Source organism: Bubalus kerabau, chromosome 5 (assembly GCF_029407905.1).
Source record: "Bubalus kerabau isolate K-KA32 ecotype Philippines breed swamp buffalo chromosome 5, PCC_UOA_SB_1v2, whole genome shotgun sequence".
NCBI lineage: Eukaryota > Metazoa > Chordata > Mammalia > Artiodactyla > Bovidae > Bubalus > Bubalus kerabau.
In genome coordinates, this window is record NC_073628.1 from 84,553,131 (window position 1) to 84,568,247 (window position 15,117).

At 52.4% G+C, this 15,117-nt stretch overlaps 1 protein-coding gene and 1 long non-coding RNA gene across 4 annotated transcripts in view; one reads left to right on the forward strand and one right to left on the reverse strand.

Annotated features, from left to right (window-relative positions):
- COQ8A (coenzyme Q8A) overlaps positions 1–15,117 on the forward strand; it is a 45,686-nt gene that overhangs the window by 10,773 nt on the left and 19,796 nt on the right. For 2 of the 3 annotated variants that reach the window (XM_055582043.1, XM_055582045.1), the window contains exon 2: positions 12,031–12,216. In XM_055582043.1, the coding sequence (XP_055438018.1) occupies positions 12,040–12,216 (177 nt within the window). In that variant the 5' untranslated portion in view covers positions 12,031–12,039. Of the gene's footprint in view, positions 1–5,932; positions 6,087–12,030; positions 12,217–15,117 lie in introns of those variants that run through there. The other variant, XM_055582044.1, reaches the window with a different exon arrangement.
- On the reverse strand, positions 244–1,363 carry LOC129652926 (uncharacterized). The gene is made up of 3 exons (XR_008714851.1): positions 1,228–1,363; positions 790–871; positions 244–382 (listed from the first exon to the last, which is right to left on the reverse strand). It is a non-coding gene; the product is annotated as an uncharacterized LOC129652926 (long non-coding RNA).

The following is a 15,117-nucleotide window of genomic DNA, read 5'->3' on the forward strand; positions in this document are numbered from 1 at the left end:
AGGGTGGGATTGCTGGTGCTGAGAAGCCTGACACTCTCAGTCTGGTAGCTGAGGAACTTTCCAGTAAGGCAGTTTGGCCAGGTGGCCCTTGAGAGCCCAGCCAGCTCCTAGATTTTTATGACTCATAATTTTCTGCAACCAGTTGGACACTTTCCAAGGCGTGAACCTTGCTGTGTTTCCAGGAGAGTGACTACTGATTTAAAAACATGTTTCTGACTGGGGTGAAGTTTTCTTATTTGCTTTCACTTCCTAGGCCACAAGAGGAAAGGGCTGAGGGAGCCTGGGGTCAGGCAAGTGTAGATTGGCCAGCTCTTGAGAGTGTTCGGACGAGTTCTCTTTACCGTGTGGAGCTCTGCCTCATCAGCAAGTCGAGACCGTAATTCTGTACAGGGTTGTTGTGAGATGAAAGTGAAGTGAAGGTCACTCAGTCATGTCTGAGTCTTGATGACCCCATGGACTGTAGCCCACCAGGCTCCTCTGTCCATGGGATTCTCCAGGCAAGAATACTGGAGTGGGTTGCCATGTCCTCCTCCAGGGGATCTTTCCGACCCAGGGATCCAACCCACGTCTCCCACATTCCAGGCAGATTCTTTACCATCTGAACCACCAGGGAAGCCCTGGTTGTAAGATTAGGAGTAACACAAAGTGATGCATGCAGAAGGGGAATAATGACTGTTAGCTGTTCTTATTATTAATATTATTTAATTGAAATGTTTAATCTGCAGTAAACGTGTTTTAAAAGGTTAAGAATATAAGTGGTGACAGCGTTTTGAGGCTGGGGGCTCTTACTTGGAGGGTGCCGGGCCCCACGCTGTGCATTGCCTGGCATGTAACACAAGTGCTCCGTGGCGTTTTCAGTGTTGACCCGAGGCTGGTAGACAAGTGGGGCATGTTTATACTGAATGCAAGCAGGACTCTGTCATCAGGAGCAGGAATGTGTCTCAAGCGGCCCGTGGGACATGCCAGCACCCAGCACAGCACCGGGCACTAGCCGGCACTCAGTGCCGCTTGTGGAGTGACCACACGAAGTTATTTTAGAGGAATGATCTCGAAATTATTCTAGGATACAGCCCTTCTTCCCAACCCAGGAATCTACCTTTTAAAAAATAGCCACTACATTAGTTTCCATTATTGCTGTAAGAAATGACCACAAACTCAGGGACTTAAAACACTACAGATTAATCAATCTTAATATTCTGGAGGTCAGAAGTCTGATGTGGGTCTCACCTAGCTAAGACCAAGGAGTCAGCAGATTCTCTGGGGGCCCGAGGACAGAGCCGCTCCCCTCCTTTTTCCAGCTTCTGAGAGCCGCCTGCCTCCCTTGGCCGAGGCTCTGTCTCCACAACTGCATCGCTCCAGCCTCTGCCTCTCTCACATCTCCCTCTTCTGACTTGGATCCTCCTGCCTCTCTCGTCTTACGACCCCTGATTACATTGGGCCCAGGTGGATAGCCCCCTCCATCTCAAATTCTTTAATTCATCACACCTGCAAAGTCCCTGTCACCATATGAGATAACTTAGTCACAGATTCTGGGGATTAGAACGTGTGTGTTCATCTGTGTGAACATCTCTGGGTGGCCGTCATTCAGCTGGCCACAGCCACCTGCAGTATTTTGGCCAGATTTTAACACAACCGCGTAAATACCTGATTTTAGTTTAAGAGGAACTTCTCAACTACAGCACCAGGGTCCTTCCTCACCGCTGTGTGACCGTGCAGATGACATTGGTGTTTGTGTGGTCAAGGTCAGTCTGTGTGTATGTCGGGGGGAGTGGGGGCGGAAAGAGTCAGAGGTGTATGAGATGTGAGCCTCCCTCAAGAGGCTTGTTACTGAAAAGACTTCTATGTGCTAAAGGTAACTTACAAATGGGGCAGAATCTGACCAGAGCTGGTCAATTGATGGAAAGTCTTAAATTCATAAGAGCTGAGAAAAAATGAGGGCCCAATTTAGACATATGTCCTTGAATATATTCAAGGAATGTTGAATATATTTGTACATTTCAAAGTACTTCTGTCGGACTTATTTAGATTGGACTTAGGCCATCGTTAGTATTCAGGTGAGGTTATAGGAAGCAGGTTCAGGGACCTGGAGCATCCTGGCTGGTCAGAGCAGAGCTGACGCCCAGGCCCAGAGGCTGGCATCATGCAGACAGTCTTCATGGCTGATGGGTGCATAGGTGAAATGCACAGGTGAAGGAGCAGGTGTGTGTGTGTGTGTGCATGCGCGCACAGAGCTGATGCCCAGGCCCAGAGGCTGGCATCATGCAGACAGTCTGCATGGCTGATGGGTGCATAGGTGAAGTGCAGAGGTGAAGGAGTAGGTATGTGCGTGTGTGTGTGGTGGGGGTACATAGGTGTAAGTAGAGATTAGACGGGAGGCCTGGGTCCTGACTTCAGCCTCCACCTTCAGGCTCAGGAGTTTGGGGCTTATTCTGTAGAAAACTAGGAGCCATTTGAGCCGAGGGTGAAATGTGATGCAAATGGCTTTGAGGATTAATCTGGCGGCAGATGGGCTGTAGGATGGAGCCAGGGAACTTGTGGGCGTCAGAGGGGTTTCCCTGCACTGTCCCTCCCTGAAAATACCTAGTGAAAGCCTCCCGTGCAGTTATCTTCTCTGAGAGTGGCATCGACCGTGCTGAGGATTACCAGCGGTATTTTTATCCTGCTTGTCCTGGGCACTGCGTGCGGGCTGCCAGCACGCCAGACTGCCTTTCCTGAGTAATGCCTCACACCACAGCCGTACAAGCCACACTGGTCCCCAGGAGAGGGCGAGTCTGCCCTCCCTGAGTCACATCTGGTACTGTACCCGGCCCGGCTGCTGGGAGTGTAAATCAGTAAGAGGGTTGTCCACACTGGTCTCATTCATGCTCGCCCTGGTCTCACCAAGTCCAGACCTCATTCCAGGGTGTCTGTGTGGTCTTAATAATAATGATCATCAGCTGGCAGGTTTTGAGCACCTTCTGTATGTGCCAGGCATTTGGGGTCCTAACTACTATTATATGGATTATCTAACCCACTCCTCTTGAGAACAGGTGAGGGAAACTGAGGTACAAAGATGAGCTTAAATGACTACTTAGGTCAGCAGCAGAGTCAGAATTTTAACCCGGAGCGCCCAACTCCAGAGCATCTTGACTGCTCATCAGTATCACTTCCTAGACCAAATCTTTTTTAATCTTTTAAGCAGAATACGTTGGTTTATAATCAGACTGTGAGGCTGCACTCAGGACCCCATGCTTGGCGTGTTGGAGTTTGTAATCAGTTACATTTGCTCCCCAGTGAGAGGAAAGGTCACCTGGGGCCCTCTGAGGTACCCACCTGTGCTCTGGAGCCCTGGGCCCGTGCAGGTCCATTCATGGCCTGAGTTTCTTTCTGGATTGTCATTAGAGGCTGGAACTACTCCTGCTGCTGCTTTTTCGATTCCCTCTTGCTGCCCCCAGCCCAGTGTCCACTTTGGGGCAACATACCAGCTCTGGCAGAGGGGGCTCCTGTTAGTGATATGGTGAAAGTTCTGGAATGGAGGACTGGTCTCAAGCAGTGGACTGACAGTGCACTTGTCATTTTAATGTGAGATGAGGGGACGCAGGGGCGGCTGTATGGCTGCAAACCTTGGGAAAGGCAGGAGGAAAGAGAACAGAAAGTCGGCATCTGACCCCACCCCACCCCTGGCCTGACCCCTTCATTAGCAGCTCTCAGATCATCCTGCTCTGGGTGAGCCAGTAAAAGGTGGCCACCTCAGAGCCCCTCCCTCTGTCCAGCCCCTGCGTGGGGCCTCTGGGTAGTGGGCAGCTCTATGCCTGGGAAGGTGCCCATCTCGTGGGGTCAGGAGCAGAGCTGTACTGAGGTGTGCTCACCCAGTGCCAGCTTTGGTGGACTGCTCTAACTCCAGTGGCCTTTCCAGATTCCCCGGGACAGCTGAGGTTAGGGTTTACTCTGTTGCCCTAGAATCGGGGTCAACACACTTCCCTGAAAGAACCAGATAAGGGGATATTTTAAGCTTTGTGAGCCATAGTTCTCACTTGCAACTACTCAGCTTGGTGTTATAGCTTAAAACCAAATCAAACCCCCAAACCCCAAACAGCTGTAGGTAATACATATCAATGAGCTGTTGACAGTGCCTAAAGGAATGAGCAGTAATTTGTGTTCCAGTAAATGCTTATTTAAAACATTTGTGTTCCAGTAAATGCTTTTTTAAAACAACAGGCAGCAGGGCTGGATTTGTCCCCATGGTTTGCTGACCCCTGATCTAGAAGGGCACCAGTCATACTACATCTCTTAACTTCTGGCTCAGAAAAATGTGATCACTGCACTTGCTACGTTATTCTAAACTAGGATCCTGTTTTGGGGAAAGTGCCCATTAATCGTTTCTGCCTTTTAACACAGGGCCAGCGTTAGACCTGCCTGTGCCCAGTGATTTTCTCACCACTTCCTGAGAAGGGCAGTTGAGCTTCTTTCCCAAAAGAGGGATGGCCGTGTTCCATCTTCCTGGTGGCCTGTTAGGGGCAGTTGTCTTCTGAGGAAGGACAGTGGCTAAACAAGGGTGTGGAGAGGCCTTATTTATAGCTTTCTGATCTGCCATCCAGCCCTCTGCCCATCGCACCCAGGACAGACACTTGAGGGATGTGGGATAGTTTCTTTAAATCACACCTCTGTGTGCTTGCTTGTATTTTTCATTTTAACAATAGATATTGAAGATTATTTTTCTGTAACTTATTTTCTGTTATAGAAGTCGTGTATGTTCTTTGTTGAAAACTTTAGGAAATAAAGCAAATGAAGAAAGTAAAAAGAAATTTATCACCCCACCACCCAGAGAAGACCTGTTTTGCATGTTTGCTATCACCCATCACCCTTCTTTCAAACTTCTTTCATCCTCCTTCTATCCTTCCAAAATAAAGGATAATATTGTTGTGTAACCTGCTTCCTTCCTATGTGGGGACATATAGTAAACTTTCTTATTTGCCAGTAAACACCTTTCATTGTGTCATTTTAAGTGGCTGCATAGCAGTCCATCTATGAGTGGACCACTATTTATGTAGCCAGTCTGAGTGTTGTAATTTATGTTCTTGTGGCTGAATTATCACACATTCAATGTTAAGGAAATGCAGTTTGACAGAATTTGGCAGGATGCTTGTGTAACTCCCAGAAAGGATGGCCTGGGAGGGCGACAGGGAAAGGGGACTTTGTAGTAGGCACACAGGTTTGGGGTATTCCAGAGGTGGCTTGTAGCTGTTGGGCATGAATGACCCTAGTTGCCCGTGCCCCATTGTGGAAGCTTGACTCACCAGGTCTGGCTGGGACTGACTGACAGCGGAGGGGTGGGTACGAGGTGGGGTTGGAGAGGGGCACAGGCTCTTTCTCTCTGTCTCTTCCCCTGGGTGGTTCTTCCTGTTTTCAGTTGGCTTTGAAAATTGATGTGTAAAAAAAAAAAAGAAGAAAAGAAAATTGATGTGTGTTAGGATGTTTCTGAACCTGCTGATGAATGGGCCCTCAGGGCGGACCTCACTAGGTAGGAGCCTTCCAGGTCTGCGATACTGGCCCCCGGGGTGTGATTTTAAAGGCCGAAGTAAAGGGCACATCTACAGAAGTTCATGGATTTGGGCTTCAGAGGTTTAAGTCTTTTCTCTGACACAAACACTCTTATCATTCCTTGGAGGAAACAGTCCACTGGTGTTTTCATTTTCTAAGAGGGAAAGCAAGAAGGAAAAATTTCAAGCATGTAAAGGAACTTTCCAGTGTCCATGCAGACTAGAGACTGGGACTGTTCATGCCCAAAGTAAAAAAAGATTGCCCTTGGCCACCTGTGAGCCCCCATCCCGGGCCTCCTGGAGGTCATTAAACAGTCTTTTCCCAGGAACACTAAGTGGCAGTCTTGAGATTCCTTTGGTGGCTGTCTCCTTTTTCAGTTTCTTGAGGAAGAGTAATGGGAAAGGAAGGGGCAGTGGAAGGTTTCCACTTAGGGACAAAGCCAGACTTTTAGGGAGTAGCAGGGAGAAGCTTTGAGGAAAGGGTCTCTGTTTAGACTTCCTGCCTGGCCTTGAGTGTGGGCCACCTTGGTTCCTTTTTGCCTCTTCTTCCAGGACAGGATTCTTAAGGTAAGTTTCCAGGACCAGCAGCAGCAGCAGGTGGGAATCTATTAGAAATGTAGGTTTCCAGGTTCCATTTCAGACCTAGAGAATCAGAAACCTGGGGTTGGGGAGCAGCAAGCTGTATTTTAGCGAGTCTCCTGGGTGATTTCTGATGCCCCCTAAAGTATGAGACCTCTGCCTCAGACAAGGCTCCTAGGAGACCTTTGAGTCCATATGTAGACTGAAAGCTGTAAGCAGGTGTGAGCCTGTCCCAGAAATGGCAGGCTTTCTTAAATCTTGGGGGGACCAGCTGAGTTCATTTCTGTCTGCTCTGTGTCAGTGTGGTGCGAGTTGCTGGAGACACGGAGGGGAGACCACAGGTGTGGTCTGTGCCCTCCTTTGGCTCACAGCTCAGTGTGGGGGACCCACAGGAGATTTAGAGCACAGTCACTGCTACCTGGGGATGGAACAAGGAGCCATGGAGGGATGTGGATGGACTTTGGGGATGGGACATGTTGGGGAGAGCGTCCCAAAAGAGGTGCTGTTTGCACTGAGGTGTGGTGAGAAGGAAAGGCGTGCATTCTTGCGCAAGATAGCAGGGGTTGGGGGGCAGAGAGGTCAGTTAGGGGCTGCTGTGGTTGCCCAGCTGGAGCACCTGGGGGGATTAGGAGAGGTGGTCGCAGTCCTCAGGATGGGGAGCCTGGTGGGTGGGTAAGGGGAGTGAAATCAGTTCCGAATGTGTCCGTGGGCCACTGGGTGACGTGCACGCAGCAGCCGAGGCTTGAAGCCTGCTCGGGAAGGCTTGTCAGTGAGCTTCACACACACTCCTCGAGACAAAGGGCTTTCTGTGCAGCTTGCTTTGGGGTCCTTACACCAGGCATCCCGTGGCTTCCAGGCCAGCTCAGGATGGGAAGAGATCAGAGGAGGGCATGCTCACTTTTAGAGAGACAGACTCTGGGGCTCTCCTTGGATGGGAGCTGGTCTGTCTTGTCACACTTCATACTCACAGAGGGGATTGAACAGTGGCTTAATAAATTTATTCACTGTCCCTGGCTTACTGTCACCTCGTGAGACGAGACAAGTGACAGATTGTGAATTCTGGCAGTGAAGGAGGGGCTTGGGGATGCATATGGGAACCCTCCCCTCAAATAAAATTCTCCTGTGTGGGTCCTGATGGAAAAATTTATGGTGACTTTATCTGCTTAATGCTTGTCAGGATTGTCTGTTTTATGTAGGTATGTATTTTGTATCCCTGCATGGGGTATGTATCCCCGCATGGGGATACACCATGCGTCTTGTGAGATCTTAGTTCCCCGAACAGGGCTTGAACCCAGGCCACTGCAGTGAAAGCGCTGAGCCCCAACCACTGGACAGCCGGAGAAGTCCCATTTATTTTTAAAAAGAACACAGCTCATTGTCCTGCTGATACATGTTACTGTAACTGGCCAGGTGGGCATCGCTTGGTGGATTTTTTTTTTTTCCCCCAGATCTGGAGGCTAGATTTGAAGGCTCTCACACCACAGGTAATTTCCAGCTAAAGGATCTCAGAGTCTGTTTTTCAGCGTGAATGAAGGCTCGTGGGGAAGGTCAGAGAGTGAAGGTTCAGCAGGAAGATTTCCTCTTGGAGCGCGAGGATTCCCATGTCAGGGGACACTGGCTGTGCTTCTTTTTCAGTGTCTGCCCCTGGGGAGTGGTGAGCTGCATTTGTTCCAGTTCTTTCTCTCTAGACAACAACTTTGTTTACTTCCTTTATAGCCCGTTAGCATGTTAGACTGGAAAAGGGGCCTGGAGACCCCCTCCCGGCCCCCAGCCGCCTGCAGCGCCCTCCTGCTGGGGAGGTGAGCAGTGCGCTGTGTCCGTGGCTGGGCTGTCTGGGCTCCCAGGCTTTGCTGCTGCTCAGCTGCCTCCCTTGCACCTGATCCTCGCGTGTTAGTCTCAGTTGGCCTCTGGTTGTCGCCGTGGTGGCTGTGCCCATTATAGATGTGTGTGCATGCCACCACAGCTGTGAGCTCCGGGCCAAGGGCAGGTTCATCCCAGGACCTGCACAGACTAGCCCAGAGCACCAGGGGCGAAATGTGTTGAGAAAATAGACCGAATGACTTTATTTTGGTGCTGGTGCCTCAGTGGGCGCCCCTGAATGTGAGTGCCCGTCCTCCACCCCCACTGCTGTATTCACTGGTGCTCGCTCAGAGGAGAGCGGGAGGCGCCCAGGTTGTCTGGGGTGCATGGTGCCAAGTGGGTGAGGAGCCTGAAAATAACCTTCATCCCTGTATTGTTCCCCAGCAAGGTCCCCAAAACCCATTTAAGGACCAGCAGGGTGCAGCAGGCTGGGGCGAGGGCTCTAATACTTGTAGCTGGAATCGTGATGAGGATAAGATTTGAATCTTGTGGTTAATGTACTTTCGGGGCTTTTGATTTTATTTATCTAAGATCCTGATGAAAATGCCTGCTGGTGTAGCTGAGTGCCTGGTGCCTGTGCATTCCTGCAGGGGTTTTGCACCAACATTCAGGATAGCTGAATTCTGAGTCATGTTGGGGTTCTGGTGTATTAAAAGTAGGATTTATGAGAGCCAGTTTTTGAAAATCAGAAGGTGAACACAGTTCTGGAAAGGTATTTCCTCTGGCAGTTGTCCACCTTCCCATCCCTGCTCCTTGAGGGTAGACATTCCTTTGTCAAAAAATACCCGGTGTTGACTAAGGTTTGAACGTTTCACTTTGTACGCAGCAGAGCAGCATGTGGGGAGGTTTGGGGGCAGTGGTCCCTGCACGTTAGATGAATAATCCTCAAGGGGGCTGGCATGGGCTGCGATTTTGAAATATGCATCCACCTGTGAATCTGTTCACGAGGCCAGACTGTTTATGAACAGCATCTGTTAACGTGAGAAGAGGTGGTATTGCCCCACAGTAGTGGAAGGTGTATTTCCATGATGTCATTTCCATGTGGATGGAACCTGCCTTCCCAGGGAACTGGCTCTAGTCCTCCTCCATGACGGCACCCGCCGTCCAGGGTGAGACAGGCACCCATGGAAAGTTCTCCGGTATGAGGATTCAACCATGCAGGCAAGAAGAAAGGCAGAGCTAATTAATTTTTAATGTGTACTTTTTAAAGATGACATATTTATTTGCCACTTTGAAAGTGGAATATGTGAACTAAAAGTTAATGAAATATGGTTAGGAAAATATTGAAGGAGATTGTTATTACTTATATTTCCCAAATGCAGGAATTTAATTAAAAAAAACAGTTTATTTAACATTTTTTTTCCTCTTTTGAATTTTTAAAAAATCATCATTGTGATGTAGGTGTCATCCTGGCCCATCAGGGAACTATGCTCAGAGCCGACATACTTAGAAACCGAGAGAGTGAGGACTGGACTCGGGTGGTTCCAGACCTGCCTCTTCACAGTGCAGGACTGCACCTGGGCATTTCACAGTGAGCTCCCCCGTCAAGCTAGGCAGGGGAAGTTGGCCAAAAAACCCACTTATCAGCGTCGCTGTAGCAAAACTTTAGTTATGTGGTTATGATAACTTGGATGAGAAATTTAGTAGAATTAGTTTTAAGCCTAAAAACAGAATTAAATAGGTCTGTCACTTAGCAGACAAGGTGAGGTTTTGGAATTATCGAAGCTTGTGGCCTGTGAGGTGCTTCCCTGGTGGCTCAGTGGTAAAGAATCTGCCTGCAATTCAGGAGCCACAGGAGATGCAGGAAGATGCCCTGGAGGAGGGCATGGCAACCCACTCTTAATATTCTTGCCTGGAGAATCTCATGGACAGACGAGCCTGGCGGGCTATAGTCCATGGGGTCCCAAAGAGTCGGACACAACTGAAGCGACTTAGCACGCGTGCACATGGCCTATGAGGGTCCCCTGCCTTGATTCTCTGGACTGGACTTAGAGGTGAGCAAGGGGAAGATCTGTTTCTGGGGACTGCTTCAGCAGTGGGGTATGGTGGATGGTCCTGGGACTGCCTGCAGGGTCCTTCTGAACAGATGGGGCTGGGGCCCTGGCCTCTGCCATTGCGTGTCCCTGATGTCTCTTTCAAAACTTCTCTCTTTGTGAGTGAAATGTGTCAGGGGTGGGCCCGTGGGCAGGGACGCTGTTGAGAGCTGGCACCAGCTGCATTTGAGCTCTGATTACGTGATCTTTTCCCAGTCCTGGACATTTGGTCTGTGGGGCTCACACTTGTTTATTGCCATAGGAGCAGGAGCCCAGAGTGGAGCCCAGGGTGTGAAACAGCACTGGGTGATGGGCAGGGCTAACTTCCCCCCTCGTTCCCGTCTCCCTCAAGGGTATGGTCACCTTCCAGAAACCTCCTTGGCTGTGATTAGGGTACAGGAGGTTCATTTGTGTCTAATTAGTGCCTCCCTGTGGGAGTGCCTTGGGGTTGGTGGACCGAGCGTTTGGAGCTGAATGGCCTTAGCCGGTTTGTTGATGCCTCTGACTTTGGTTTTCTCCTTTGTGAAATGGGGGCAATAATATCCATGTCATTAGGTGGCTTATAAAGATTAAAAGGAGATGGAGTGTGGAAAGCACCCCAGCCTAGTGTCTGGGAACTGTCTTCCTATGAAGGTGAAGGGGTCTTTGAGGGCAGGTTGGGTGGGTCATCTTAACTTTCCAGGCTCCTGTGCATTTGTGGGCTGCTCTTCTTTTAAGTAAAAGTAGCTATGCCCCTGCTTAGAAGCCGAGCGGATCCCTGCAGGTGTCTCTGGACTGACAGGCTGCTTCCCCGTGAAGGGCGGCCAGGGGCGAGCCTGCGTCTTTGAAATCCCGAGGGTTCTGATTGAGATCCTTGTCAGTGCTCTCGCCTGACCTTCCCGTCTGCACTTCTGTTAATGAATCTGATGAGAATCCTGAAGGTGTCTCTGGGACGGTCCCCTCCCTCTTGCTGGCCCAGCCCTGTGTCCAGGGTGTATCTGCGCTTCTCGGCCTCCTTGTGTTTGTTTCCAGGTTTGTTCCTGTGGGTCTCCTGCCCACTGAACCTTCACATCCGATCCTCTTGTCTCTGGGACTCCTGGCAGATCCGAGCTCCTTCCTGCCCCCTGGCCAGAGTGCTCCTGCCCACCCTGGGGTCTCCTGCTCCTTTGCTTTTTGTGTTTTTTCTTCAGCGCCCCCCCCAACTTCATTTTAACTTATCTTACCCTTCCCAGCAGCACAGCCCCAGGTAGGTCTTGAGCAATGCCTGGGAGAGTGCCAGCACACGCCCCACCCTGTGAGGCTTGAGTACACTGGCTTTCCACTTCTTCACTGCTGACATAAAGAAACACATTTTATGCTGTGACCCAGGAGAAAGGACAGCACAGCGCGCACGCGCATGGAGGGCACCCAGGTTTCAGGCCAGGTCCTGCCTGCATTGTTCCCGCACCATGTCCTGTATCATGTTGGTGGTTTTTTAATGCCGGTTTTTAATGCTGGTTAGGATTTTCCAAGGTCATTGCCTGAGTGTGGGAAGGGATTGTGGTTGTCCCTTGGTGGGCATCTTCAGGGCTTCAGGGCAGAGCAAGAGTGGCTGGGCATGGACAGACAGCCGCTGAGGAGTCGGGGTTGGGGGCCCCAGAGCCCTGCAGGGAGGTTGTTCCCTCCCCAGCCTACGGTCTTGGTTCAGAGGGAAGAACAATGAACTAAATCGGGGCTCCCAGGTTCAAGTCCTAGTTCTGCCGCTTGGTGGCTGAGCGGCTCTGGACAAGTCCCTTCACCCTGTGCCACAGGGTGGGCGTGAGGTGAGGAAACACGGGCCCGGTGCGCGGCCCCAGCTCCGCAGACCCTCTCTCTGCTCAGCGGCCCACAGCGTGGGGAGCCACACAATCTGCCTTGGGCTCTGGACCCTCCCTGCCTCTCTCTCTCCCCCCGAATCAGAAGTGGAGGTCACTGGAAAAACCAAACAGCCAGAGTTTGGGGTAGAGGTGGTGCGTGTGAGTGTGACCCTGTGTGGGGCATGGAGCCCCTACCCTGACTTGGCCCACCCCGCTCTCTTCCAGCCCTGAAGGATGGCGGCCATGTTGGGGGACGCCATCATGTTGATCAAAGGCTTTGTCAAGCTGACCCAGGCGGCCTTGGAGACCCACCTGCGGCACCTGGGCCTCAGCGGGGAGCTCCTCATGGCGGTCAGGGCCCTGCAATCCACTGCCACAGAGCAGGTTGGCGTGGTCTTTGGGCAGGTGCAGGTAAGGAGGCCGCTTGGCGGTGGGTGGGGGGCTGGACTTGGAGATCTTGGTGAGGCCAGGGGGTGAGCCAGGACACCTCCAGGATGGCCAGTCTCCTTGTGGCCAGGGCCAGACAGCCCATTGTTTAGCGTAGCCCACTGTCCTTCTGGGTGTGAGGGGGAGGCTGCCGCCATGTGACTGGAGTTTCAGTTATAGGAGGCTTCACAGAGCTGGGAAGAACCCCAGGAACATGAAGCCCAGCATGCTCTCCAGTAACTCTCTGACCAGTAACTCACCAGCACTTACCCTGTGCCTACTGGTGCCAGGCACGGGGCGCAGAGGGGAGAGACAGGCCCCGCCCCGTCGGGGGCTGCCTGTGGCTTGCTCTGTTCACTCTGCCTGGCCTGGGTTCAGTTCCTGGGCCTGTCCTCAGGGTACTGAAGAGAGGCCTTTTTAATTTTGGGAATTAAAAAAAGCCACAAAGATGAAACTCACGGTCCCCTGTGTTCTTAGGAGAGGCAGCTGGAAGGATCCCAGTGTATCTGGAAGGCCAGATACACTTCCTTCTCTGAAGGAAACAAGTACTTTATAAGACAAAGCACCTTCTCCCTGTCCCTCTGGTTTCTGGTAGTGTTCCTTTGTTGGGTCAGTTTTGTAAGGTGACGCGAGGTCTGCCATGTGTGGGTGGGCGGGGCGGGCGCATTTTGTGGGACGTCAGGCCTCAGCATCAGTGTCACAGGGTCGAGTGTCAGCAGGTCTAACTGGGACTTCGAATCCCTTGCCCCTCCCCGCCGCCCATCCCACCCCTCCCGGCGGGGCTGGGCTTCGTTTTCCCCCTTCACAGGCTGGGGTCTCCGGGAGCTGACTCGGGAGCCCTGCCGCTTTCCAGGGCAGCAGCCTCACCTCCCGCCTCCCTCTCGTCCCTCATGTTGTCTCGTGCTGAGTCCAGAGACCTCGACGCTTCACTGTCCAATTCTTTTGTAAGCAGAATTGAGCACTGGAGCCGTGGTGGTCAACAGGGTTGCCGTGGCAGAGCGCTGCCCACCGCGGCGTCACCCGCGTGGTTCACACCCCGTTCCTGACAGTCTGAGGATGTGGGGAGGGTCTGCGTGTGCTTGCATGGACGTGTGTGCACTCACGTGTGCCTGGGCACATGTGCGTTGGGAGCCATGCTGTGAGGGAGCCCCGCTGCTGCTCCCCTTCCATTTCTGCCCTGTCCTTCTAGACAAGGACACGCACGCTCCTCCAGGCTCTGGGCCGCCAGCCTCCGGCCAGTCTCAAATTAGGATTGCCAGCCTCCCCTCCTGCTCTCTGAGGTCCTACCCTGTCTCTCTCTACACAGACGCCTTCACCTCACAGAGGTCTTCACTCCTGTGGTCTCTTATGAGCCTCACCGTTATCTTGGGAAGGCTGCAGGCCCAGATGCTCACCCCCTGTTTCAGATGGGGAAACTGAGTCTCAGCAGTCTGATGCGATCATTGATTGACGGGACCGGAATCCTGTGTCCTCTCCACACGCTGTCTCTGCCCGCGCTCCCTCTGCTGAGGCGGGGCTGTGCCCTGGCTGCCTCGCTCGGTGCCCTGGCTAGTGAGGAGCCATCACCTTCCTGTTGGGCGTTCGCATGTGGAACACCCGAAGTGAGGTTGCCCGACTCACTTGGGCCTCCTAGGAGTGAGGAGCGTGTAAGGAAGGTGTGGGCAGGCTTCCTTGAGAGGCGAGGGAGCCCTGGCTCCCCTCGGACAGGCCGGTTCCTGGTCCTGGGAGGAGACCAGGGCATCCACTGGCACAGCCACTCGGCAGTAGGAGGGAGTGATGGTTCCCCGCCTGGAAGGAGGCCCTGCGCGGTGGTCTCCAGCGTGCTCCACTTTCCCTCTACACACTAGGAGGGGTGGAGGGCCAGATACCCCAGAAGCCACTCTCCCTCTACTTTCTCAGGGGGTTTGTTCACTTACTTATTCAGCAGACACTTACTGAGTCTGGTCCCCTTGAGACGCTGAGGTCCCTTGACTGCCGCATAATCAGGTCATGGTGACGCAGGGCTGGTGGCCAGCAGGGGAGTTACAGGACTTACGTGGCTTGCGGGACCCTGCCCCAGGCTCCCTCTTCCCAGGGCCTCCCTGGCCACCTTGAGAGGTGCCTCTTGATTCCAAACACAGCTCATTTCTTCTCTGAGGAAGGTGCCGTCAGGTGGCCTTGGGGTGGCTGGTGGGGCCAGCCTTGGCTCCAGGTGCTTGCTCTGCCTGGTGGGCCACTACCAGGCTATTTCAGCTCTCAGCCTCAGTTTCTCACTTAGGGACAGTGATAACTTGTCTCTTTTCTTCCACTGGAGGGCGTGTCTTATCTGTCTAGATTCCACAGTATCTTATCAAGCTGAGAGTGAGAAGGCTTTGGGGTCTGCTGCTGTTTCTGCAGGATCTGCAGGCAATGCTCTGTGTGATGAATCCATTTCAGAGAATCCTGGATTCAGGGAATCCAGGTCACTGACCTCCCTTCAGGAGTTGGTGCTGTTCTAATTATAGCCTTCTCAGCACTGTTCTCTTGGCCCTGTCTGTGCCTCACATAACTCTGTGACTGGGGGGAGCCCTATTTTCAGAGAAGGAAGCGGCAGAGAGGGGTCAGGAACTCGCCAGGCCACTAGGGGTTCAGAAGTAGAAAGACCCCGGGCCTGAAGCTCAAGTCTCAGCAGCTGTTAACGGGGAAACTTGGTGTATCACCCTCCTCGCCTGCGCTGTGACCCCCGTAAGAGCTGGGCCTGGTCCTGGCTGTGACAAGCCCTCTGGCGAGAGCCCCTGAGGGGGCACCCAAGGCTGACTGGCGGAGATGCAGTGAGGCACTGGCCTTGAGAGGCAGGGAGGGCCTACCTTTGTGCTGCCCTCCCCTCTGCTGGTCAATGGTCACACTTTTACTTTGCAAAGTTTTCCC